The 27,190-nt window shown below is 42.0% G+C and overlaps 1 protein-coding gene across 12 annotated transcripts in view; it reads left to right on the top strand.

Moving 5' to 3' along the window:
- The window catches only part of OPCML (opioid binding protein/cell adhesion molecule like), a 1,020,600-nt gene extending 1,003,969 nt beyond the window's left edge, over positions 1–16,631 (top strand). For 10 of the 12 annotated variants that reach the window (XM_070273000.1, XM_023646459.2, XM_070273004.1 and 7 more), the window contains one exon: positions 183–5,637. In XM_070273000.1, coding sequence (XP_070129101.1) covers positions 183–283 — 101 coding nt within the window. In that variant the 3' untranslated portion in view covers positions 284–5,637. Of the gene's footprint in view, positions 1–182; positions 5,638–11,316 lie in introns of those variants that run through there. The other 2 variants (XM_070273001.1, XM_070272999.1) reach the window with 1 other exon arrangement.
- Positions 16,632–27,190: the final 10,559 nt, after the last annotated feature.

The following is a 27,190-nucleotide window of genomic DNA, read 5'->3' as shown; positions in this document are numbered from 1 at the left end:
GAGTTTCTCAATACTCCCAATGGATACTTTCCCTGTATCCAGACTTGGAAGGGTCCGCGGTAGGAGGCGGAAGGTGGAGGAATGCTCACAGAGAAGCATGTCTGTTTATTTGCTTGTCAGGGATTAAGTATGGTACCCTTTGGGTGCATGCTAATGGGTCTGTCTCTCTTTCCCCTACACAGGGCCTGGAGCAGTCATTGATGGTGTAAACTCGGCCTCTAGAGCGCTGGCTTGTCTCTGGCTATCAGGGACCCTCTTTGCCCACTTCTTCATCAAGTTTTGATAAGAAACCATAGGTCCTCTGAGCAACGCCTGCTTCTCCATATCACAGACTTTAATCTACACTGCGGAGGGCAAACCAGTTTGGGCTTCTTTTTGTTTGTTTGTTTCTGTTCTTCTTCTTGATTTTTTAAATTTTTAGGTGTTTTGATTTGTTTATTTGATTTGTTTTTTCCAGTTTGAATGAGTGGGGTGGGGGGGAGGGGTGGGCAGGGTTCTACCATGTGTAGGATGATCATTCATTGGTGTGTCCAAAATAGAATCTGCTCCTGCTGCCTTGGCCCTTCCTTTTCCTCTGCTTCTCTCCCCATCATCATCACCAACAACCTCTCCTCCCACTATGTTCCAAACCATAAGCTCCATTTGGGAAAAAAAATGTGCCTCATGATAAACACTCTAAAGACACAACTTGACTTACAATGTAGTGCACAGCAAGAGTTATATCCAAGTGTCCTATTATCCGTGTCTTTTAAGGTATGGACCATTTTCCTGGTTATAATGTACATATCCCTCCCTCCAAGTTTATTATTATCTAATTACATTAGGGGTCACATCCCCTCTTTCTGAGAACTTATCTCAATATATCCATATCCATATATATACATACATATAATCTTGCCATCTTCTGTAACCGCTCTGCCCTATGCACTTTCTCCACCAGCTACAGGGATTAGGAGTTTGGGGCTATGCACACAAACTAAAACTAAAAATTGAGAAGTCAAGGGACAAAAAAAAGGGGGAAGCATTTGGAGGATGGTACTTCTCTTTAAAAAATGCTGTCTAACACATAAAAAATGATGCATAGATGGCTGATTATTTACGTTTTATCAAGCTATCAAAGTAATCATATGGTTATCCATCTACTCAGTTGTCTGATTTATCTCTCCATCCAATTATCTACCCACCAGTCTTCCTCTCTAGCAATCTATTTACTCTATTTATCAATCTATCACTGTAATTATCTAATACTTTTTTCTGTTTCTTTCCCCACTACTCACTATCAATTCATCACCATATTAATTTCTAATCATACTGTATCTATTCCACTGTATTCATTTCTCCTCTACCTTCAGCAGACATTGCCATCTTCAAAATTACCTATCAACGTCTCATGTGAAAGCCAATGATCTCACAGGCTAACAACATAGAAAAGCAATATGTCGTGGACTCTTTGGAATGTGGTGTTCTATCCACCCAAAGTAGATGCTGTTAACTGATGGACCAAAGTAGCAATCTAAAGGTCAGTCACTCACTATTCCCGGAAGAGACTGTTTCCAAAAACATCTTCTTGGGAAGCAGATCAGCCCTGAAAAAGCCTTGAGCAGTACTGTGTTTCCTTCTTTCACACTCAAAGGGCCAACGTGTCAACCTTCATGCTTTTCTCAGCCTTTCAAGAAAGTGCATGTCAGGAACCTATGAGATTTACTCCATGGCTGACTTTTCTTAACAAGAAGAATGTAAGGAAAAAACCACACATCTCTCTCTGCAATGCGAAGGGAGTAATCCACTTGTCCGAGTGCAATGATTTCAGCTATTGTCTCCTCTCTGCTCCAGTTTTGGTTTAACCTGTTTGAAAAATATCCAGTACAAAGCTGATGGAAGCCAATTACATGGCGGGTGTGTTGACAACTCTGGTATTTGTTTCAGGAAGCTCTTCTGAGCTGAGGGTACTTGAGCAACTGACTTAATTTCCAAGCACTTGATTAATACAACACTGAAAACAGAAGGGGGAATGTGTGAGTGACACACAGTTTCCTCTGATACAGGCTGCTTTTCCAGGGGCTTTGGGGCTTTGTCCTCAGCTCTCCATGTTCAGAACAGATCCAGCATACAAACAAGAGCTGACCTGACCTTTCTGCATCATCTTCTGGGACAAGAAGGACTCAGCCTGCAAGGGTGCCTGTGATCCAAAAGAACGACATTGAAAACCACGCAGGTAGTGCCTCTCTCTGCCTCTGCTGCAGGGACTGATGGACTGAGAGGATGAGAAAGAAGCATCAGCAATGACTCTCTCACAGACCTGCCCGCCTCAGCTGGAAAACCCTTTCAGGTCCACAGTCTAAAAAATAATAAATATGAGCTCTATAGAGTTCCATTCTCTAGCACTTAATTGATCTTCTTCCTCCCATACAAGTGGCCTCTTTGTTTTTGTCCATTATGACACATGAACGTGACATACACAGTGAAATATATGCATAGATATATATACATAGATATATGAATATATGTGTACACATACAAACATAGACTGTCTTGGCAAACAAAAGGCTAGGCGCTTTCATAAGAGTTAGAGCTGGTGTGAGTGAAATTAATATTACATTTGCCAGCTGTAAACAGACATCTGCATCTCCTAGTGAGCTGCCAGGAGCCAGATTCTGGAAACATAAATGATGGGCCAAAAGCGGCATATCGATTCCAAGTTCCACCAACAGACACAAAGTCAAAATTAAAGGTTGGATGGCAATGTTTCAGAACCGTCACCACATTCAGCACGTGGAGTCGGGTTGGTGTCAGAAATTGTATGAGAATTAAATGTGTCATTTGAGTCTTCTACTGATAATAAATTTGTTACTTTGTAGTAAAATAAATGTAGAGGCTACGGGGAGTGGATGGTCTTAAAGAACACAGTGCTTGAAATGGACAAGCTGTACATGTTCTTCACTCCAAGACTGTTCTAGAGGAAGAAACCCATCCTCCTTTGGCCAGGAAGATCTCCAGCACCTTTCCAACACAATGAGGCTGGGTCTCAGTCACTAGGGCACTCTGTGCTGCCCTCCTCCACTGGATACCAGGAAGCACCTCTGGTGGTTACTTATTCCAGCCACGTTTCAGAGGAACACAATCCTACAGTCAATCCTCATCTGTCTGGGATAAAGGAAACCAAGTAAATAAGACCCAAGGACTGGGCACTGGGAAAGAACATGACTCTTGTTCACGACAGACATGCTCCAGCTGCTGTGTTGTTTGGGTTACGTGCTTGGGGGTGGCTCCATATGACAGTAGCTACTACTCAACATTTTGAAGTATATAGAACAGTAAATAGTGACTAAAGACAATATCCAGACTCACAAATGCTCTTTCAACTTTACATAAGGAGGGTGGATACATAAGGCCGGCTGGAAAGATTTTTTTCAAGGTGCCAATGGTTTGGTGGGGGCAGGGGTAAATTATGGAAAAATAAACAATCTCTGAGTAACCTATAGCTCTTGACGGGTTTTCCACATGAGAAGGAAACCAAACAAGGCTTATCAAGAGATTAGGCGACAGGAATTTAGCAACTTAGTTACTCTGAAACCCTTCCCCTTACCAAAACAAAGTCCATATGTACTTCCACCAAAGTAATGCCAATGAAAGTGCTAGTGTTAAGGCCCTTGCCAAGCTCGTCTTTCAGTAGTTTAATGTCAAGTGCCTGATACAGTCATTTACAAGTCTAAGCAAGTGCGTTTAGTTTTTCTCATTCTTCTTTTAACTGGGGGAGGGAGGGCATATAGGGGAGTGGTGGTCAAAACATGCACGTATTTTATTCCCAGAGCATTGTGCATGGTTATTCTGCTGTAACTGTTACCAACTGAACAAAAGAAAAGGTAAGGCTTTGTATGTAAGAGAGGCTTGGACGTCTTTCCCCTGAAACCCATGCTTCATATTAGATGATACATTTCACAGGCGGAGTGGTTATTCTAGAGGGAAGTGTGCTCTGGGACTCCAGAAACTCCACAAACAAGGATGAATTTAAGGATATGTTTCTGCATCAGTCCAGTCAACTTGCTCTCAACATGCAGGAGTCAGCAAGTTCTACCTACTCTGGAAGAACTCTCACGTGAAAAGAGTAGAGAACCTCAAAGCGGGCAGTTGATCCCAAAGAGAATTTATCGTGGAAATTGCGTTTAGGAGTGGCTGTAAACTGATTGCTCTAGTTTTGGTTGATTCTTCCAGTGCCATTGGGAATGTCTTCTCCTTTGTCGTTGTGCATGGATATCATCAGCCCCTTTAGCAGAAGGGGGCGAGAATGTCTGGAGATGAGGTGAGATATGGGCTCAGGGTCGTCTTTCCCAGTGTTACCCTGAGTCCTCACCAGAGAAAAACTGGCTTTGCAATACATGGAACAAGTTCTCTCCAAAATCCCCCCACCAAAAAAAACCCCCAATTTCTTTTCTTTTTTAAAAAAAGTGAAGTTCAATCTGTTTGGAATTAGGGGAAGCAGCATACAATTTTTCTTCTTGGCAAAATTCATTTTTTCTCTTTTTCTCAAACAATGAGAATCTTTTGTTTTCATTTTGCATAAGCCCTATTCCTGAAAACTTTACCCAGCCGCCTCCCTTCCTATTATCCAAAGCTTCCCTGTCTTCTTATTTAAAGACAAATAAGTTAGAGCAGCTGCAGCACAACTTCACAGGTGCGCAACTAGAAGGCAACGTTTTCTAAAAGTGACCAGAAGATGAGAACACCTAATGATCACTAAAAGCAAACAAATAAAATGCCAATCTCATTTCCCTCTTTTCTTGCTTAAGAGAAGAGAAGTAAATGGAAGGAGGAAGAAATAGATATGCAATTAAAAGATGTGGCAAAAAGATAGAGCTGAACCAGTGCAATTTAGCTGTCAGGTGCAGAGTACTCAGAGTCCAAAGGAACGTGGAGTGGACTTAATTAGACACAATTGTCTTCATCCTGAAAGTAGTCAGCTAAGCCTAATTTCCAGTGTTTCGAAAGAGATTCCTTTTTGTTTCTTTCAAAGGCACACAGTTGTTCCAGTTGTTCCATGCCACTGAATGCAGAAAGAAAGATTGTGAACCCTCTACTCTCCTTTTGGGGCCACATTCTACACTACTGGCAGAGTTATAAGAATATCAATAATAGAATGATAAGTAATAATAGCTGCCCTTGTGTTAGTTAAAGGGAGCATTTTTAATCATTCAGAAATTTTTGTGACATGTAAAGTGCAGTTGTGAGGAATGTGTGGGTATATGAAAATGTATCTGTCAAGTTCAGAGTATTCTAGATTTAAAAAAAAATATATGACTTATCAATGGTGCCGTTATAGCTGTGTCAGACAATGGGTGTGCCCATTCTCACAATTATCCTTAAAATAAATCTATGTTCAAATGCTTTAAAAATTTATCACATGATACAAGAGTATAACTTTGTCAACCTTCTAGAGTTATTTTTTCTTTTATTTTCTTTCTTATTTTTTCCTTTAAAAATCAATGAAGACTTGATTTCTGTCTATAATTGTATTAAGGGTGAATATACTACCTGAATTTTGTGCATGTTACATTGTAGTTGTAACCTTTTCTAATTCAGGATGAATACGAGATGGTTGTGATTGTGCAGTGTATCAATAAAGTTCAAAGAAATTTGTAACTTTTGGGGGGCTGTTTATTAGGACATCCCATGAGTATGCAGGAATGGAGAAAAGTGAAGGAGGCTATGCTTCTCCCATGTGTGTGTTTTAGGCTTTGGGGAGTAGATGCAATCAGAAAACTGAGTAGCCTATTTCTCTCTCTCTCTCCCTCTCTCTCTCACACACACATGTACATACACACTATATGAAGGTAGAAGGCAGTCTAAGCATTTTCCATTTTACACAAGTATATCAAATATCTATGCCATTTATAAATAGTGTAAAGTGCAGTTGCAACTTCAAAGTCTAAATTATTTATTGACCTAGGCTAAAATGAATTTGGAAGGGAAGTTTCAGAAAAATAAGGAGCAGATACTGCTCATTTTGAGCACTCTACTCCTGAACAGTTCCTGTGGTTTGATTCCAGTGAATTAAGCACCACTTTGACAAGAGTAAGTATGAGAAGATATGGTGACTATGATGTACATACATACTTAAAAGCATAGGGATTAATTGTCTCAATCTTAGATTTTAATGTAGTATACATATGAATAATAACATGAGAAAGAGACCTGGAAAAGAAGTTCCATTGACCTGATTGCCTTTTCTAAAATGCCTTTCTCTTTCAATCAAACTCTAACTCCTCTACTTTCATCACACATTCTCTTCTGAAGGAATGGACATTACCCTCTTTCTTACAACTCAGCTTCTCATCAAGCATTTATACATCAATTAGTGCTTCCTAGTTCTGCCTTTAACTGGATAGGTGATATTGGACTAGGCACTTGAACTTGCTAGTCTTTGTTTCCTCATCTGTACCATTTGTGAATTTATACCCCTCATATTCTAGTTCAAAATTCTCTGGACGGTTTTGATTTCTCTTTCAACTATTAGGTTTTTCATGACTTACCCTGAATAAAGCTTTGGGCCAGTGGCTAATTATGGTTTGGGAATTTGCAGAAAGTGGGTTAAGATTTTTCAGTTAATTTGAGAGCATGGCTAGCTTCTCCGGCCAAAGACCCTGAGTTGGACTTGGGAAGTTTGTTTCTTGTTGGCTTCCTAGGAAGACAAGGGCTAATTCTCGACCTTTTATGACTTAGTCTCCCCCACAGGGGATGGAACACAGATGACTTGATAGACTAGATCATGTTCCTTGTAGATTAAAATACCAGGGAAATGGTAGGTACCAATGATTGAGAGTTTCCAATTTCCTCAGACTGTTAGTAAAATCATGACTTGTTGATGAAAGGAATTTCCAGTTCCTCTAACCATCTTAATACCTTTAGAGCTCTCTTTTCCCCTCTTTTTACTTCTTCCTTTTAATATTCTCTTCATCCACACCTGATCTTTTCCTGTTCCTGTCCATACCACATCATTTACTCATCTATCTACTTTCCTGCTGGCATAGACATTTATCAGTCTTTCACTTTGTCTAGCCACTCAGCTCCATCAATCATCAATGTATCAATTTATTCCTCCATCAGCTAACCACTCACCTATTCATTCACATATTATTTCCCCATTTATCTGACCCATGTTCCATCTATACACTCACACACCTCCCTAATATGACCATTCCCTATCTATTTATTTAAACCATCTATCCATCCCTCACTTGTCAATCCATCCACCAAGCATCCTCCAGCTAGCCTTTTGCACACATACTTATTTACCAACCCACTTCAAGGTAATGAAAATCTTTGCTGTTATCTCTCCATTCTGCAAGAGAGGATTTATCTAGTTATTCTTATGTATAGCAGCTAAACAATTGATGCATTTTTGTTCTCCTCACCCAAAATACACCCTATTAAAAACATATACATACAGAAGTGCTTCAGGAAATATATTAAGGGCATATTTGTTCCTAGTATGATGTATTACAATAAGAAGAAGATGGGGAACTGGGAGTGGAGTGGAAATACCCAGATAAGCAGATGCCCATGTTTAACTTTCTAACACTGGGAACGCAGTCATGCAATGAACATAACAAATGACTGAAGGAACAGATAGGAGAGACCTCAACTGGCAACTGCTCTTTCTTTTCTGTTTGATTTTCTCTTGAATAGATTATTTATTTTGATGAAAACTAGGGGATGAGACTAATTGGTACCAAATCCTATGATCAGTTTTGAAATCCAAAACCCTCAGGCTACAAACGATACTACCTTCCTTTAACATGTTCATTTGCTCATTAGGAAATCTTTTTTTCTTTAATTTTTTCCATTTATTCATTTATTCATGCATTACATTTAGTGAGGAACTCCCCTTAAGGAGCTCACATCCAAGTTGTGAAAACAGCTGTATAAAAAGAAAAATTACAGCATAATATTGCAAATGTTATGATAGAGATATGCGAAAGTGACTGCAGAGGGAGCAATATTGGGAGATGATTAGGAAGCTTCTTTGTCCCCCCCAAGGATGAAAAGCTGGGATGTAGAGCTAATATAGACAGTGGACATGGTGAACAGACATTACTGCAAAAATAAATGGGGTACTGGGACCATGGCACCTTTCAGTTTTCAGATATTCATTGAAGAATGAATAAATATCTATTGGATGAATAAGTACCATTCATTCCACTTTCCAAGGAGTTAAAACTATAAATGTTTTATAGGGGTTAAAGGAGTTAAAACTATAAATGTCCAAAGGGTCACACTATGCAATTGGTGGCAAAGCTGACACAAGATCTTCCGGAGAGGGAGATGTACCATCTAGAATGTCAAATCTGGTTAGAATATAAAGTTTCATTCCCACATGGGATTATAGAGCATATTATCTTTCGCTGGATCTCAAAGCTCCAAGAGTCTTTCTGATGGGGTATGTCATCCAATGAGGGAAAGAGAAAACAATGAGTGGGAGCTTGGGCATATCAGAGACTGAAGGTGAGAGGCAGAGATTAAGTGTGGACTTGCTGAAGAGAACCCAAGTTTCTCCAGATAAGAGTGGCCTAAAACTCTGGAATTTAGGATGAACTACTTGGCTTATTTGCATTTAAGTGCTTCCCAACAGCATCTCTTACTTCAAAAATAAGAATATTTACAGTTTTTATCTCTCCGTTATTTGCTATGTCCTGTAAGACATATTTCCTTTTATTTAAAGTCCTCCAACCTAGTATTTTCTCCTCAGAGACAAAGTGTGATGTGTGTGTGATACAGGGGGAAATTGTTTTTAAATTCTGGCCTCACAAGTTGCAAGTTACCTTGGACCAATTTCTTCCGTCTCTGAACTTCCATCTCGTCTTTGTTAATACAGTGGTAATAATAAATGCCTCAGGAGACTGCCTGTGGGAGTTGCTAGGGTGACTGGGGGGTGGGGTTATTGAACGTAATATGTGGTACATGTTAGTTGCAAAATAAACATTAGTTTTGTTCTCCTTCTTCCCTCAGCCTTCCCTCAGTGTCCTTCCTTTCCTGAGCTTCTGTATGATACAATCTCAATTGTGTTTGCTTCGTTCAAAAAAGGAAAAATTGCATATATTTTTTATTGAAGTTTAAAAAGGGGAAACCAATCTCTGACTGTTAGATTATTCAAGGATGCAAGCTTGGAAAGTGGGAAGATATTGAGAAGAAATTCAAAGAAATATTGAAAAAATAAAGAAAATAGAACCTAATTTTCAATCTAATAAACTTTTATTAGATAGCTAATATATGACAAGTGCTGAGGATATGAACCTGAGTGTCTACCTTCAAGAAAATCCTAGTCCGGGGAGGATTGAAAATTCCAGCATAACATGGTAGTGTTTAAGGGTCAGAGGAGCCCGGTAGAGGGCACCTAACCAGAGAGCAGGGCTCAAGACACACTTTCCGAAGATGAGATGTGAGCTGAGTCTTGAAGAAGAAGAAACCAGCTAGGAAAAGAGAGGGAAGGGAGCAAGTGAGTAAGGGAGACGCTCGTCCTTGATGAATCCATACAGGCACGAGAAGCATAGCAAGGCCAAGGAACTACAAGTGCAGATTATCCCAAGAGGGGTGAGGGCGGGGGCGGCATGGCAGGAGACAAGGCGGAAGGGGTAGGCAAGGGCAAGATCCTTAAAAACTTTACAAGAAATTCTGAGATATTGGGATTTGTCCTAAAAGAGGTAGGGGAGACATGGAAGCATGTAATCAGTAGAGTGGCTAGATTGGGTTTGCAGTGTAGAAAGATCACCATGGCAGGAGGGCAGATTAGTGGGCGTTGGTCAAACTGGTAAGGGAGAATCATGTTGGGACAATTGAAATAATTCAGGTGAGAAATGATGAAGTGTAATAAGAAGTAGCAGGAAAATTGGGATGATTTTTAGAAGGTAGATCAAATGGGAAGGGCTGGATGTATGGAGTCATAGACAATGTGAAATATGGGGAATATTCCAGGTTTTCAATTTAGCCAGCTGGGTGGAAGATGGTACCATTCTATGATTTTGACAACTTAGGAGGATGATGAGGTTCCATACAGTTTTTGAAATATCCAGTTTCAAGCATCCTTAGAACGTCCAGGTGGAGAAGTTTAAGCACCATCAGCATTTCCTGAGTCATCTAATCATATCCATCATCATCTACAAGGGATGCATGATTTCCTTCCTCTGCCTCTCACTTTACTTCCATAGGAACTCTAGCTCTTTGGATCATCTGCAATTCATTTCTCATCCTCCATTTCCTCTGTATTTTGATTTTGTCTTAGAAAGGTACTGTTTTTATTGCTTCTTCTGATGGAAGGGTAGAGAGCAGATCTCTGATTAGTCAGGAAGTAATGGAAGATTTAAATGGGGAATGGGGAAACTGCACAGCTGTCCCACCACCCAGGTGAGATTTAGCCATTCTTAGGTCCAATACAAAGCGCCAAACCATAATTCACCCAGTGATGAGGGAATAGCCAGGCACTGAGAGTGTTTAAAAGTGTTTTATTACAACTCATCTGTTTTGTTACAGTGAGGCAAGTCCTTTGATGCTCACTTGCTTGTGAACAAATTTCAGAAAGTTTCTTAAGATTCCAAACCTCATCAGAGAGTGACCTCTGACTAAGAGGAATACATTCCATTTGAATGACTCAAGAATATAGATAGACTTCTCGCTCTGTTCAGATTTCTCACAATGATCCCAGAGGGGCCCTCCTAAAACGAGGAGAGGCTGAATCTCAGTGGGAAGCCATGGTATCTTGCTGCATCTCATGACAAGATGATTGTCCAGGTGGCTCTCTCAGTGTGTCAGCACAGAGCCGTGGGAGTCTGAGCCCGTGGGTGTGTGTGTACTTCTGTGAGGTGAGGCAACAGGATCTGCAAGTGGGAGAGAACTAAGGTGAAGTCCTGATTCTGCCATTTACTAGGTGTGTGCCTGTGAGCTTACAGCATAATGTCTTACAGCCTCAGTTTACTCATCTGCAAATAGTCTCAGTAACTATGCCATGACACTGCCGTGAGGTGCATACAAAAAGATGTAATGGAAAAGTACCTGGCAAGCTCCTGGCCTATAGATGATTGGCACAGAGAGGTAGCCGATAAATGAATTTGTTTTCTTGACCCTTTGCTCTGTCTTCTCCTTCTTCCAAACCACCCCCACACCAACCACACATGATGGTCTAGAATAGTGTGAGGGACGGCTCTGCTTAAATGTTATATTTTCAGATTTGTTGTTAGGATCACATGAAATGAAATGTGCAGAGTGCCTAGAAAAGTGCCCACCTCCTAAGTGTTAAATAATACGCACTTCCTCTTCCCTTTTCCCTAGGGCTCCATCCGGTCACTGGAGTACAGATAAGCAAACCAACGCTGGATGCATAGAGGATGTGCCCAGACCCTGCAGGGTGTGTAGGTGCTGTCTGGGCTGGCTGTGCTCGCGGATTAAGGCAGACTGGGCTCTACCCATGGAGCCTGTTTCTTTTGCTCTTGGTCTTGTTCCCTGCATGGTGGATTTGCAAGGACGGTTGCTCTGGTTACAAGACCAAATCACTTCAGTTTCTGTCTCTTCGTCAGTAAAGGTCTCAGGGGAATTAGCTTATTAGAGAAATAGTAGCTGCATGCTTGAGCTGGCTAGGACAGTAAAGGGACTCATCAGAGGTCCTCAGTTACAAAGGCACCGGTTCTTCTCTTGATGAAGCCAGGGTCTCAGTCTCAGTGCTGCAGCAGGCAGCGTGGACAACCCATTTGTGATTTCTCCGTCTCCTATTTTCCACCTTGTGTGATGGTGACTCCAGTGCCTGAGTCAGTCTGCTTGTTTGAATGAGTCCTCTTTGATGTCGATTCCTTGTTGAGTTCCTCACAGAATCCTCTATTGTCCCTGCCTTGCTCTCTCCTGTACTGATCTCTGTTCCGTGGGCAGTTCCAGCACTCTTCAACGTGCCCCTCTCTCTCCTCTTAATTCTCGAGAACCTTAAGAAACTTGAAACTGCTGAGGAGGAGAGTAAGACAAGAAGTGGAAGGTGCCATGGGAGTGAAGAATGCTGTCTTGTGAATATGCTTTTTGTCTTAGCACAGTGAAGCCCACAGGTGAATGTTATATTTTTGCAGACCCATTCCTTGCACACTGTGTTATGACAATAGCAGTGTGTGTACAGGGAGAGAAGGCAGGCACAAGGGAGATCAGAGAGAGGGCCAAAAGCTGCTAACACTTATGTGTTTATTGAAATCACACATGGAGCTAGGAGCTTTCACATGTACTAATTCATATAATATTCAGAACACCCTCAGGAATGGTGTGTTACCCTCATTGAGACTCAGAGGCACGCTGCTAGAGACGAGCAGTGTTGGGAAGCCACCACAGGTCTGTCTGAGTCCGCACTGCATGCTCTTTCCAGTTCAGCCAAATTGCCCTCTGTTCCCAGGGTTGGCCCCATGTTGCAAAACATATTGGGTTCTATTTACTGAACACAGGAGCAGGTCACTTAAGTCTCTTGTAAGTCTGCTTTCTTTGTGAGCTTTCAGAAAAGAAGGCAGGGGCTTCCATCTCTTGGGAAAAAATGGCACCATGTCCCAAGACCTTCTCTTGGCTCCAAGGGTCAAGTCTAGGAAATGCCTGTGCTCTTCAGCACTGACACTTTTAACTTTCCTATTGAGGAAAAAGCCCCCGATAGTGTTGCCCTGTGGGTGTCTGACCCTAAATTGTGCACCAGTCTGTGAACTTCAGAGAAGCAATATGTAGGAGGGAATCGTCAACCCTACAAAGAACTGAGGAGAGAGAAGAATTTAATTCCAGGCTTCAAGCACACAAGAGAGCATCATATGAGTAAAAGGGAATAGCTTTGCTTTGTTTTCTTGTTTGCATAAAACAAGAGATATCAAGAAAAATCACGGCTTAAGAAGATAGATTATGGACTGTGAAATACAGACTATATTCAATCAAACATCACTCCATTCAGGCAAATGGGAACCATTGACCTTAAATGTATATGTCTATGCAAAAATCTCTCCTTTTCTCCATCTACTCATCTGCCTATCATCTATCCTCTGTAGGATACCCTATAGGGTACCCCCCTCCACCATGCCTAACTCAATGACAGCATGTCGTTTGTGCTTCCTGTTTCGCAAACACCTACAACGGTGCCTGGTACATGGTAAAGTTCAGTATCTATTGAAAGAATGAATCTATGGCTTTGAGCTTAGGCATGATGCGAGCAAAATTTTCATTTGAGCAGAGGCCTTGTAGACATACACTGGACAGAGTGAAAGGGAGAAAGTCATCACAAGGAGGGCAGGAAACGGGGGAGGAAGAGAGCTCTGCGTGAGCCGTGTCTGTGATCCTGAGTGTCTGCTGTGGGAGGTGGTCATGGGTTGGAAAGGATGAGGTAGATATGAGAGATACTGAGGAGGGAGAATCCAGGTGTGTGCCTACTTCCTTTGCCTGAAAGCAAGCAGGCCTGAGTAGAACAGGTAGTCTACTGTAATCACGTTTTTTTTGCTTGTTTGTTTGTTTCTCTTCGGTAGTAATACTAATCTCATAGTTTCATAAGTCTTCATGTTTTAAGAAGCTTAAGCTTCACCATGCATATTTTTCAGACAAAGCGTCTACAACGCAGAGGCCAATGACTTGTCCTAGGTCTCACAGCTAGTCAGCACCCGGGGGAGAACTGGTGTCCAGGTATCCTGGCTGCTAGCCCTTTGCTTTCCTGATCCTGATCTGCTTCTGCTTCTGCTCTCACTCTAGAACCAGTGTCTTTGCACCCTACCTCCTGCTCTGAGGAAGTCAAACTTCCATTTTCTCACCATATTTGTCCCCGAAAGGGCAACGTATGCCCCACCCTCATTTCCATCCTGCTTACATTGCACCTTCGTATCTTAATTAAAGGACGGAGAACTCAGCAGGAGTAAAACATTACACTGACCTCACTTCCCATCAACTATCTTGAATAAAGACTGAAAAGGGTAATGCAATGAACAGGTGGATTAGATCTAGGCCTTTGGACAGTGGATTCCCAACGTCCCTGGCCCCCTTTATAAGAGCGTCTACTATGTACCAGCACTGTACTGAGTCCAAAAGTGTCTAGTGGTATTAAATATGCTCCCTGCCTCTGGGAGCATAGGGTAGACTTAAGAGGACAACACACACACACACAAATTCATATAATTAAAATGCTAAATGGTGACATGCATTCCTTAGAGGTCACCTCCCACTGGGAGAAACTTTGGAGGCTGATTAAATCACCGAGATTACTTTAGATGCACAAATGCATCCCTTTCCTATACACGTGCTTTCCCCACTCTGGTCAAGTTCAGAGCAAGCTACCTTAGGGAGTAAAGCTGAGAAAGAGGCCGTATCTCCCTCCCTCCTCCACCCAGCCCAACCATAGGCACCCAGGGGTCTATTGTTTTCTCCTGATAAACAATAAACACCACAGAAGAGAGAGAGGCCCAGATACTGGGGTGGCTGGGCACTCAGCTGCCTCTGTCGTCAACGCCACATCAGTAAACAGCACCATAGCAATCAATTTGGCTTTTTTGATGAAGACGAAAGCATAGAGGAAAACCATTAGAAGAGGTAATAAAGGCCCTTCTTGTACAGTTAATAGAGAGCCTCCTGGATGGAACAAGCCCAGCTGTTGCTGCTGAAAATTTGCTTCTGTTTCCAAGTTCAAATAGAGACTAAAACATTGTCTTCGCGGGAATTGATTTTACGTCTTCCAAACACATATGCCACCTTAATTGTGATTTGTGTGATAGTTCAGCTGCTGAAAGCTTTCGTTTATCTCTACCTGGTTAAACAACTTTAAATAATAACAATTCAATATATCTGTCTATTGACCAGGGTTCTTCTTGCATCTTCCCAGCTTACCGTTGAGGAAGAGAAAGGGGTTTAACCCTTCAGTGCCCCTGTCCCTGTCCCACAGCCATTTCCTTAGTCTTGAATTTAATGGGGACATATAATCTTTTAAAAAGTAAAGTGAATAGAAATATGCAGGTCCTTGTCTGATGTGTTTTCTCCTGTAGAGGCTGTTTTTGTTTTGTTTCATTTTAGCCTCAATACATTCTTCGAGGGAAAAAGTCTGATTTTTGTCAAATTCTTCTGCACTAAATTTCCTCATTCCTTTAGTTACAGAAACTTTGCTTTTGGATTGAGCTTGAGAAAAGGATATTAAAGATGACTGCTTGTTTTGGAAAAGCCACATAAACAAAAAGCGTGTGAGCTCCCATGTGTTTCTTAAGACGTACTTTGTTCATAGTGCTTAATGTTATATAAAGCGGGGTGGGCAGGGCAAAGGGGATTATTTTATTCTCATGAACTTAAGGCTAGAGTTCTTTGAAGAGTGAAGATTTCTGTGGTAATGGTGGAGATGGGGAGAAGTTTAGGCTTGTTCGTTTGTTTTTTGATAACCCAAATCATTGTCAGCCAATAGGAAGCCAAGGATGGAGCAGGCCTCCAGAGCTCATCCGGCAGTGCCCTGTCCTTGAAGACCTGCCCGTGAGGCAGAATGTACCTAGCCAGCAAGTGGCCATCCTCCTCGGCAAGAGCCATCAGACTCTCCTCTGACCAGTGGGGTGTGCTCCTTCTGTGAACTTTCTCTTGGTGTCAAGGGTTGGTAATGCAGACATGAGTTGAGCTCTGTCTCTCCCTGGGCTGCCCCAACATTTAACCAGATGGCAAGGAGAGGGACTGCCTGAATCCCCAGCTTTCAGTGAACCAGTTACCCCACCCTGACTCCTTCACCCAGTGTTGGCTTGGCTTCTGTAACAGAGCCAAACACGACAGGCTGCCAAGAGGATTCATGTGCATGTGGGCTGCTGGGTAAAACTGCCTGGTGTCAGCAGAGTGCGAGGGCATGGAGAGGGCCAGCACGTGGTTATGCTGCTGGGAGAAAGGAAGGTAGACCACACAAAACCCTCCATCCTTGCCTAGGCTGCCATGGGGATGGAGGCAGAGGGAGCTGCTTGTGTCATGAGTTCAGGATTCATTCACATGTTAAGGAGTTTTTTCAAATTTTCACAAACTCTCTTTTAGAGCTTTGTTTTCCAGTTGCTATAAGCCCAGTCCAGACCTCCATTTACAACGCCTTTCTCCATGTTGTGTGCTCACTTTCTTTCTCCCTCCCACTTCTCCCAGAAGGCCCTGTAGACAGAGAATAAACAACAATATTAATAATAATAATAATTCTTACAAAAGATTGCTTATAAACAGTGAGCTGTGAAGATGGGAAGATGTCATTAACTGCTAATTAAGAAAACACTTCTGTTGGGTTTGTGTTCACCTGATAAAGAACCTTTCTTGACTCCTGTTTGTTCTCCCTTTGTTTTCCTCCAGGGCATGGACTATGTATTAATTATCCACTTATCTGCAGCTGTGAATGACTGACTGACTGAATGAATGAATCTATTTATTAATTTTTTTATTCCATGGCCTGCTTCACTGGGTGTATAAACTTCCTCCTTCAATGTTGATATTGAAGTGACATCTGTAGCAAGAGTTTCTAGATGCCATCATGAAAGGGACTCTGTCCCCAGTGTTATGGTACCCTGTGTCCATTTATACTCACCTGTCTATACTTGTGATAGTGTATTGTGTGTTTGCATAGACAACACTGTAACAATAAAAGCTGTCCATTGCCACCTTCCCAATGCTCTATCAAATGAACTCTTCTTATGTTTTTTATTTTCTATTTCTCTCCAATTCTTGTCCTCATACATAGGTAGTTCTACAGAGATGTAAGCATAACAAAGATATAATTCTATATTACAGTTACTAAGATGCAAGTAGGTATCTTCTCCAGATTATTAGTTTGCCTGGGGCAGGGGAAGTACTTCACTTGGCATATAATAGTCGCTAAATAAATACATACATGTCCATTGAATTGAACTAGGAAGAGAAGTGCCGCTCCCCTTCTGGATCAGAGCTCAATATTCTCACGTGGAATTGAAGGCTGCAGCCAGAGAAACGTCAGGACGTGTCTCCTTCATTTTCTAATCTAAATAAACTGTCTAACCCATTAAAGCAGGAAAATTCTTTCCGACTGATTGCAAGGGAAAGGAGAGAATGAGGAGCAGTGAGGGAGAGGAGGTGAGCAATACCACTGTCCCACAGAGCCCAGGAAGGGCCCGGGAGAGGCAGTGAGCACTTGATACCCACATCATCTCCAATACGATTCAGCGCTTATTTTGCAGAAGGAGAAACTGAAATCCAGAGGAAAAATTGCCCAACAAAACAAAGCTAGGCACAAACACTGACGTCTCAAGCACACACTGTCTTCCTCCCAGCCCGGGGGGCTCTTTCACCTGGACTGGCCTTGCACAGAGCCTGGGCCCCCAGTGCAAACCCTGTTTCTCCCCTGGAGGGCTTTTCCAGCTCCGCCTTGTCCACAGCACACCCATGGAAGAGCATGCCCAGGCCGGAGGCTCTCACTGCTGGGGGTAGCTGAGAAGGGCAGGTCTCCCTCTGGGCTGGAAGACTTGCTTAGCTATTTGTTACTCAGACTGAAGGAGCTGTTTCAAAATTTGGGTTTGGGGCAGTCAGCCTTGAAATGCATGCTGCTGGTGAAGGGCACAGGTAGCTGCAGTGCCACCACCGATGCCCCGTAAGCTTCTCAGTTCTTCCTTTGTGCACAGGGGGGCACTAGCAATACACCAGCGGCAGCCCAGCAACCTCAGCTCTGCAGCTGCTGGGGAAGGACTTAATTACACCCACTTCCAAGTGAGCAGAGCCTGCTCTTCAGTGAGCCAGTTCTGCATTGCAGACCTGCTGGCTGTGCTGGCTCAAATGTCACCTCCCTTAGGAAGCCTGGCCTCCTCTGATTAACCCCACTTACCCGGGATCACTCCCAATCCCCATGTCTCCCCAGCGTGTTGGTCAGTTGGCCCTTTACCTTTACATGCTGCTTTTTAACGGATCTCTAGGTAGTTCTCTTTGTCTTCTCTTATTTTAAGTTCCCTTTGTGCAAAGGCCATGTTTTCTCCTGGTAGTCCTGATAAAGGCCTGTGTCCGTGGAGGGGCAATCAGTAAATTTGGTGTGGGGGGAGCACTCTGAACTTGGACCCACAAGACATGTGCTCACATCCATACGCTGTCCATTGCCATGTAACCTCAGGCAAGTCCTTTTACCTCTCTGAGCCTCAGTTTCCTTATCTGTGGTAGTAGCAATAATCATTGCTATGCCATAGGGTTGTTTGAGATTAATGAATGCAAATAATGTGTGAGCAACTGGCATGGTGCCTGAGCACAGAGGGCACTCTGTAACTGTCTCCCAGATCTGAGTGATGTCGGATCTACTCCCTCACTCTGCACTGGAGATGGCTTGTGGTTTCTGTGCCATTTATTTATAGCCAGCCCTGTGCTGGGCACTGGGTAAGAGCCCTAAAGAAGACACAGTTCCTGTTCTCAAGAAGCCCAGTGAGGGCAACTGGAACAGGGGCAAATAAATGTAAAGTGATGGTGCTGAGGTCGGGATGCCAGGAGAACACATTGGAGGGGCTTATCTCACCTTGAAGAGGGAACAAGAGTAGGAAAGAAAGTTTTAACTACCTCTTTTCCCAGGATAGGAAGCAATCGAGATGCAGGTAAGGAACGTGTGGAGACCCTCTTCTGCTGTTTTCAAACCCCACCCTCAGCACCCCAAGAATGCTCCTGACAATGGAAGTAAGACAAAGACGCCAGTGTTGGCCTTGTTGCTGCACCTCTGAGCTATGTTGTTGAGGTGCTGTCTTATATCAGTAAAAGGGGACAGCCCTTCCACCTACGGGCTGTCGAAAATATTTCAGTGAGATACATATGTTGATATGCTTGGCTCATCGTTGAAAATAAATGCTTGTTAGTTTTCGTGCCATTCCCTGAGGTTGACCAAAGCTCACAGTTCTAGTGTCTCCTTGGATTTTCCCTTCTTAGATGTACCCCACAGTTCAACTTGCCTCCAGTATTCTTCTAGACTCCTCACACACACTGCAGTCAAGAGTTTTTACTTCAGTCCTGAGAACTGGAGCACAGGAAAGGCGACAGGGTTGGTTTAGAGAAGATCCTCAGCAGGGTCTGTACATGACCAGCATTTGCTTTCAGGGCCTATTTTCATTTTAGAAAGACGAGTTCTGCTAGTAGTTCTTGTGACTCTACAAGGGGTGGAATGTACTCAGAGATCAAACTGGGTTGGAAGTTTGGGGTCTTCCACCACCCTTTAGATTAAAGTCCTAGACCACCCAATTCGCCACTATTTTTCCCATCATCAGAAGAAAGTGGATCGATTGTTTGGAACCTTGCATCTACAAGGTATCTTGCATAGTCTTTATGCTGAATCTCAAGAAACTTTAATGCATTTGTGGGCAAACTTCTGTCCTTTCTCTGACCGCTTTTTCTTTAGGGAACACTCCTGTTGTGCTTAATTTTGAAGAGAAAACAGCACTTAGTTAGACTCCAACTTGACATAAGTGACCTCTAACAATTTCTTTTTTACCCGAATGAACTTTTTAGTTTATTGAACTTTGTGCAACTCCACCCTTCTTTTTATGTGACCCCTGTACACCACGGTCTTACCCTCCCACCTCCCCAAATTTAGGAAATATACTCTTCTTGCACAAAATGCTTTATTTTGAGAGATTTTTGTTGACCTTTGGTTGACCCCAGTGAACTGGAAAAGAATGTGTTGATCTCTGTCTGACCCCATTCCTCAGGATCCATGTGCTCTTTATGCTTCTGGAGTCACTGAAGAAGGAGAGCATGGCATAAGTTTGCAGTTTCATTCCATCAGCCATTCATACTATCTTGAACTGTTTAATTCCAAAGTAAATGTGGTTGCCTAAAAGTCATTTGAGCTATGAAGAGTTGGGAGTGCCAAAGGCAGTTCCATCATCTTCCTTGTACTCAATCTTCTCCCTAGAATTTCACATGGAACAGAATAATCTAAAAACTATCATCTCTCTGATGTGCATTTCCAATTCTCTTTCCTCTGTATACAGTTCCTCTGTCTATCAGTTCTCCTGGTCTTGGCTTACATGCTTTCTATCATTTCTGCTTCTCCCTCTGAAGTTGTTCCTGTAGGGTGCTGAGAGAAGAGGGACAGATTTTCCTGTTTGTAATTATCATCACCATTTGTAGTAGGCTGAAAAATGGTCCCCTAAAAGATATCCACATTACAATCCCTGCAATCTGTGTCTACCCTTATATATATATATTTTTAAAAAATGCGGAGGAGGGTCTTTTCAGATATGATTTAGTAGTTAAGGATCCGGAGATGGGAGGCTATCCTGGATTATCCAGCAGGCCCTAAATGCCATTAGGTATGTCTTCATAAGTGAGAGGCAGAGGAATATTTGTCACACAGAGAGAAGATGATATGAAGACAGAATGGAGAGAAATTTCAAGATCTTGGCTTTGAAGATTAGAGTGATACAACTACTAGCCAAGGAATGCTGACAGCCACCAGAAGTTCAAAGAGACAAGGAACGAATTGGATTTTCCTCTAGAGTCTCTGCAAGGACCTGACACCTTGATTTCAGCCAAGGGATGCTAATCTCTCACTTCTGGCCTCCAAAATCATAAGAGATAAACATATGTTGTTTTACATGACTAAGTTTGTGATAATTTGTTATAGAAACCCCAGGAAATGAATACACCACCTATTACTTCTTTTCAGGCAAGTGGACGTGTTTCTCAATGCTAATTTCCTCTTTAGAGTCTCCCCATGTTCTCCCACGATACACTGCATTTTTAACACCACTACTACCACCATTGTGAACCTCTGAGCCTGTGATGTCATCCAAGGCATTTTTAAATGAAATTAGAGATTTCCAGCGCAGACTATACTGAACTATTATGGGAAGCCAGCTTCCACTTCAAACACATAAAACCACAACATAAAATATTCTTGAGAGAAATCAATTATGTAACCAAATCTGGAAACAAAAAGGGACTAACTCCACTTTCCAGAAGAAAGATGGAGCATCCAGTGGAAAGAAGATGCTGAGACCATAGGATCTCTAAAGGAAAATGGGCAAGACACATGCCATAGGGGCCTTAACGGCTATATGGCATGGACATTAGCTGCCAGTCCTGTGTGTGGGGGACAGCTGAAATATGCTTCCTGGATAAATCTAGGAGGCTGGAAAATGTGGCTCCTCAGCAAAAACTTCACTCCCTGGTCTGAAGAAAGCAGGGAAGCAATTCCCCTGTCTAGACCACAGAGCAGAGATATTATTCAACTGCAAGAAAGCAGAAGGCCCAGTTAGAACTGCTCTAAGATGTAAGACCCAAATGTTTTTATTAAATAAAATTGGTCTGGAACCTGCAAAATTAGTAACAATTTGACAGAGGCAACTAAGAAATCACATCTTATGGATGCTTCTATAATCTGCAGATCACGAAGAACCCCCACAGAAGAAATCATCTGGAAAAATAAGGTCATAATCCAAAACATGAAAATATACATGGAAATCCAACTTTGGAATATTTAAAGTAAAAAACACAACAATTATGAGAAAACTAAAATTCCTGGAGTAAGAAGACGTTATAAGCACACAAAAAAGAACAAGTGGTTTAAATAAATAAATAAATAAGTCTAAATATGAATGTATGTGTGAATATTAATGGTAAAGAACCATAGAGTCATTTCATTTAGTCATCTATTCATTCAGCAAATACTTACTGAATATCAGCCAAGTACTCCTTTAAGTGCCAGAATGAAATGATGAATAAAGTGTTACCCTAATTCTCGTGAACCTCATTTTCTAGTGGGAAAGACAGGAAATATTCAAGTAAATATGTAGTAAGTTGTCAGTTAGTGATAAGTGCCATGAGGAAGCATAGAATAGCCTAAAGGGGATAGACTGAGTAAAGATGTGAACGTCGTGAAGGAGCAAGCCTAAGGTCTTAGAAAAGAGCATTCCAGACAGCCGAAATATCAGGTACTGAGGTCCAGGGGTAAGTGCATACTTTGATGTTGAAGAAATAGCAAAGAAGTCAAGCTAGATCTGAATGAGTAAGAAGAGAGCTAGCAGATGAAATCACAGCGATAGCCAGAGGCCTGGTTATGTAGGACCTTGTAAGCTTGATAAAATTTTTTTTCTTTTTTTTACCTTAAGTGGGTTGGGAAATCACTGGAAGCTTGTGAATTAGCAAAAACATGATCTGATTTACATTTTTAAAGTATCATTCCCAGTTGCTGTGCAAAGTGTAGATTATAATGGAGAAGGAATGAAGTCCTGTTGGAAAACGATTGCAGTCATCCTTGTAGACATTTTGGTGGCTTCTCCTAAGTGCCATCAGTGGGGATAATGAGAAGCATTTGGATCTAGGGTTTATTTTCCAGAATTTTATGATGTGTTGGGAGAGAGTGTGACAGAGAAAGAGTAATCAAGAGTGCCCCCAAATTTTCTTTCTGAACAACTGGAAGAAGGCTGGTATACTGTACTGGATATAAGTGGAATAGTGTGTGTGTCCGTGTGTGTACATGTGCATGCATGATACCTTTGAGGTTTCTCTCAGACATCCAAGTGTTAAGTAGCTGAATATGCTAGTCTAGAGTTTAGGGGAGAAGTTGGGCTGGAGACACAAATTTGGGAGTGACCAGGATACTGATGGCATTGAAAGCCAGAGCTGGAAAAAAGTCACCCAGGAAGAAATTATAGGTAGAGAAGAGAAAAGATCTGAAAAGACAACATCCAAAGATGAGGAAGAAGAGCACAATCAAGTAAAGGAGAATGAGAAAGGGCTGCCATGGGGGTAGGAAGGGAAAGGAGAGGGGGTACCCTAGAAACCCAGTGAAAAATGTGCTTCAAAGAGACACTGACCAACTGGATCAAGTGCTGCCGAAAGGTGTATCGAGGTTAGGATTGAGACTTGACTGACACATTGGAGGGAAAATTATTTTTTGAAGGGAAGGACATTGACATGCAGTTTTAATGAATGAAGTAGTGAGGACAAAATCCTGGCATATGTTAAAGAAATCATAGATGAAGAGGAAGTCGAGACCATAGAGTTACTTAGAGGAGTTTTGCTATAAAAGATATCTGAGACATAAGTAGTAGCTGGAGGAGGAGGTGAGGACGAGGAATAGATTTTTAACGATGGGAAAACCTGGCATGTTTGTGGTCTGATGGAAATGCTTCAGTAGAGAGGGAAAAAGATAATGCAGGACACAGTGGAAATAATTACAGGACAAAACCTTGGGACTAAGTAGGCAAACAAGGGATGGATTTTACTGGGCAAGCAGGGTTGCCTTCAACTAGAAACAGGGGATACTTATTTGTTAGGAGAGGAGAGAAGTTAGAATGCGTGTGTACAGATGAAGGCTCCACAGTGATCCTGGCAGGGAAGAGACAAAGCAGGTCGCTTAGTTGTCACTACTGCTTGACACGTGAGTCTTCTACAGTGTACGTGGGAAAACCACGCCTTGGGATAGTCCATGGGAGAGCGGAAAGATGCGAATTTATTTTCCCAACAGCATTCCCTCTCCTGCTTTCTATTAGTTGAAGTGTTCTGAACACTGTCAAGTCTCCTGCACTCCTGGGCTGCAGATCTGACCCCTTTGATGGCCACGTGGGATATGAGATCCTACACCATGCAGTGTGCTGTTTCATCAAATTTTGGAAGCGTTACGAGAAGCTATAAACTCCAGAGAAAAAAGCTGTGTGGCAGTGGCTGAGGAGCAAGGCTTGGTAGGAGGCAGGAAGTGCACCTACCCACTATACTCAATTTCCTCTCTACAATATAGGACCTCTATCCTGTGTGTGCATGCATGCGTGTTGTGAGAAAATGGCACCTTCGTGCCTTCCCCAAAGGGCAGGGAATTGGGGCACAAGTCTAAGGGCTTACAGATTATAGCCAGTTGTGAGCTCCTGAAACACTTAAGCAAAGAGGGTTAATATAAGAGAACAGTACCCATCACTGTAGCCGGTTCCAAGCCTGCAAGCCTTCCATCTTCTCCCTTCTTCTGCAAGCAATTCTAGATTTCTCTCACTGTAGGAAAGCAGTTAGGCTGGTCAGGGTTACACATCAGGTAGGGTGATCCAGACTTTGATCCCACAGGTATCTAAGCCATTAGTTTCCCTATCCTGTTTGGGATGCGTTTGTTATAATAACTGAGTTACTATCAAGTATGGGAGTTCTAAGAGACACCTCAATGAAGTATCTATACTGATGTATCTTTATCATGTAGTATCAATTCTAGCTACTCATGATAAACAAGGCCTCCTAACCCCCCCAGTTACATTAACTCCTTTCTTTGCCTGTTTAACCACTTACATGAGAAGACCCTAATAACAAGGCAAGAGTTTCAACTTCTAGTTTGGTGTAAGATTTAACGTATCCCCTGGCAGCATTCTCCACACCCTGTGAACCAGGACTTCCACTTCAGCATGCTCAAGGGTGAGGAGACAGAAATTGGAAATTCTGCAACTCAGCCATTGAGTATGCTAGCGGGAGGAGCCATTCCTGTTTCCAACCTTGTTTTCTGAACCCGTCTATCCAAGCTATTGGAGATACAGAACCATATATTGGTGGTTGATTTAAAACACATGCCAAATCCTGGAGGACAGAAGCCATACTATTGGTGCCCTATCTGAGACATCAATGGGCAGCTGTTTCCCTGTTCTTTCAGGCTGGTTGCTTTCGGGTGATAGCATAGAAAAGAGAAGTGAGCCTGTGATCATGAGACTTTGTCAGATCTCCTTTGCTGTTAAATATGCCCTTTGATATGAAGCACTGTTGTATAATTGCATATCTCTGTATTCTGTAAGCCTTGGATGGTAGAGGCACAGGTACATATTTATATTTATTCTAACAAAGGCAAACTTATGCTCCTTCATTATGGAAACAGTTCAATGGACTCAGTCTCTGCCAGATGGCTGGTAGGAACTCCAAGGAGTAGTGTCACATGTCCGTTTCTTTTGCTGTCAGAGGCATTAGCTAGGCCTTTGTGAATACGAACTTGGATTGGTGGATCCATTCATAGCCTCCATCTCTGCACCAAAGCCCATTGGCTGTGCATCAGGATAGCTGAGGAAAGAAGCTGTCTGATATCCACTGGAAAGATCATACTTCCCACTTGCTTACTGTGCAGGTACTCTACAATGTATGCTCTCTACTGGGCATTGATATGAGATAAAAGATCTCCACACTTTGTTCCAGTGTCAGAGGTCCATCCACATAATTCTTCCCAAGATATCCTCATCTGTATTTGTCTAGTCTTATTCTTTTCAGGCCTCCGATGAATCAGACAAGTCATTTTTTCAGAAGTCAGTCTATATTTTTCTTCTGGCCACCTCTCCCTCTTACAAAATGGATGATTAGCTTTATCCCAAAAGGATTTCCTTTTACCACTGTTCACCATGCCTTCAGGACCATGAGGTAGTGGTTAATTTCCTGATAGTGCTAACATTTTGTACTGACATATCTGGGAATAAGGTCAAATTCCTTTCCTCTTCTCTCAGTTGGTCACAGGAACCTTCTCACATCACAATGAGGTTATAAGTGTGGTTTATGGGAATGGATGTCGGACATCAAATGTAATAACATCACTTTGTGTAACACATTTGTGCTTCCTGGATCTGTTTGAGCTTGGTCCCACGTGTACTACTTCATTCTGCAATGGATTTCTGATCAGCTTGCCCAAGTTTATAATTTAGTACGTGTGATAGATTATGTTATTGTTAAGAAATATTCACTCTCTCATCTACCTCCTTGGGAAGACTATATGTCCCGATTCCATTGATGTTTGACTTGGTCATGTGACTTTCTTTGACCTCACAGTGGACAGAATCTACTTTCCTGCCCCTTGGCTTTAGGTTAGGTTTGTGACTTTCCTTACCCAATGGAAGGTTAGAAGATGTAACTCATGCAGAGCTTGGGATGTGCCTCTATGTTTGGACTTGCCCTCTTTCTCTTCTGCCATTACAGGTTAGAGTCTTTTTGGTTTTCTATGGTCAGGTGGTCAGTCTCTACTATGCCCCAGTGTCTTACTAGAAGCTATTTTTCAAGTGGAATATAGTTCTCTGATGGAGAAGTCATGGTTTTAAGCCAGAAGCTTATATGTTTTCTTTTAGACTTCTATTGGAGTTTGACAAAAACTTCACATGGCATCCTTATCCACCTCAGGTCTTCTAGCACCTGAGTTATATGGCCCAAGGGGCAGAACAGCGTGTACTGCAGTCTGAACCTACTGAAAACCCTTTTATGGCTGTCTATGGATGACTCAATAAGTACTTTGAAGCAGTATTCCCAAATGAAGTATATTTTACCTCCAAAATCCAAAGAGAAAAACCAAGTGCCTTGCCTCTTGTTTACTTGAAAGAGGTGCAGCGTGGTGTACCTTACAATGTTACCACATACCCCAGACCACAGGATAACCAAAATCTTCATTGATATGCCAAGCTTCTGAGTTTCTTTAATTTTTTAATTTCTTATTCTATGGTCGAGGTGTGTGTTTGTGTGTATATACATATACAAACATACCTATACATATATAAATAAATAAATAAGTAAAAACATACATATGTTATATATTTATATGCATGCAAATATATACATCTCTTACTCTGGCATTTAGAGTAGTGCTAATCAAACTATGGTCTCTAAGTGCTGCTGGTCTCTGGACTGTTCATTGTGGGTCTAAGGGATAAGTCCAAAGGATAAACTCACCAGTCAAGAGATCACTTAATAAGCACAGAAAGGAAGAGTGATTAGGCACTTTATATATCACTTTGACATTTCCACAACATCCAAGCTCTTGGCTCTGTGTTTTACAAAAGTATTGGTTTGTAAATTATTGGAAATTAAAATTAAAAAAACCAAGAACTTTTTAAACTGACTTTTGCCACAGATAGTATGACAAGCATTTCTTTAGGGTTTTACATGTGACTCCTTCTCACCAGCTTGATCTTCCAGTGAATGTCAAGACAAGGAAAGTCTCTGTGAACTGACTATATTATGACCTAGAACATACTATTTCACATGTCCTACAACAGGACATTAAGGTATACTGCTTTCCTTGCCATGTAAAGGCAAACCACTTTTGATCCTTTTAAGTACTAGAAATTAAGACAACAGACAATAGCATTTTCCAAATTATTAGCTATGTATCAAGTGGCAGAAATTGTGTTAATTCTCAGTAAAGATGACACTTGAAGCAACAGCTGTGACTTAGAATGCCATCTCGTTAAGTTATGTTGTATTGGACAACCATCTGCCATGACGCATTTTTGTA

Source organism: Equus caballus, chromosome 7 (genome assembly GCF_041296265.1).
Source record: "Equus caballus isolate H_3958 breed thoroughbred chromosome 7, TB-T2T, whole genome shotgun sequence".
Lineage (NCBI taxonomy): Eukaryota > Metazoa > Chordata > Mammalia > Perissodactyla > Equidae > Equus > Equus caballus.
The sequence above is the reverse complement of the archived record's forward strand: the minus strand, read 5'-3'. Positions and strand labels throughout refer to the sequence as shown.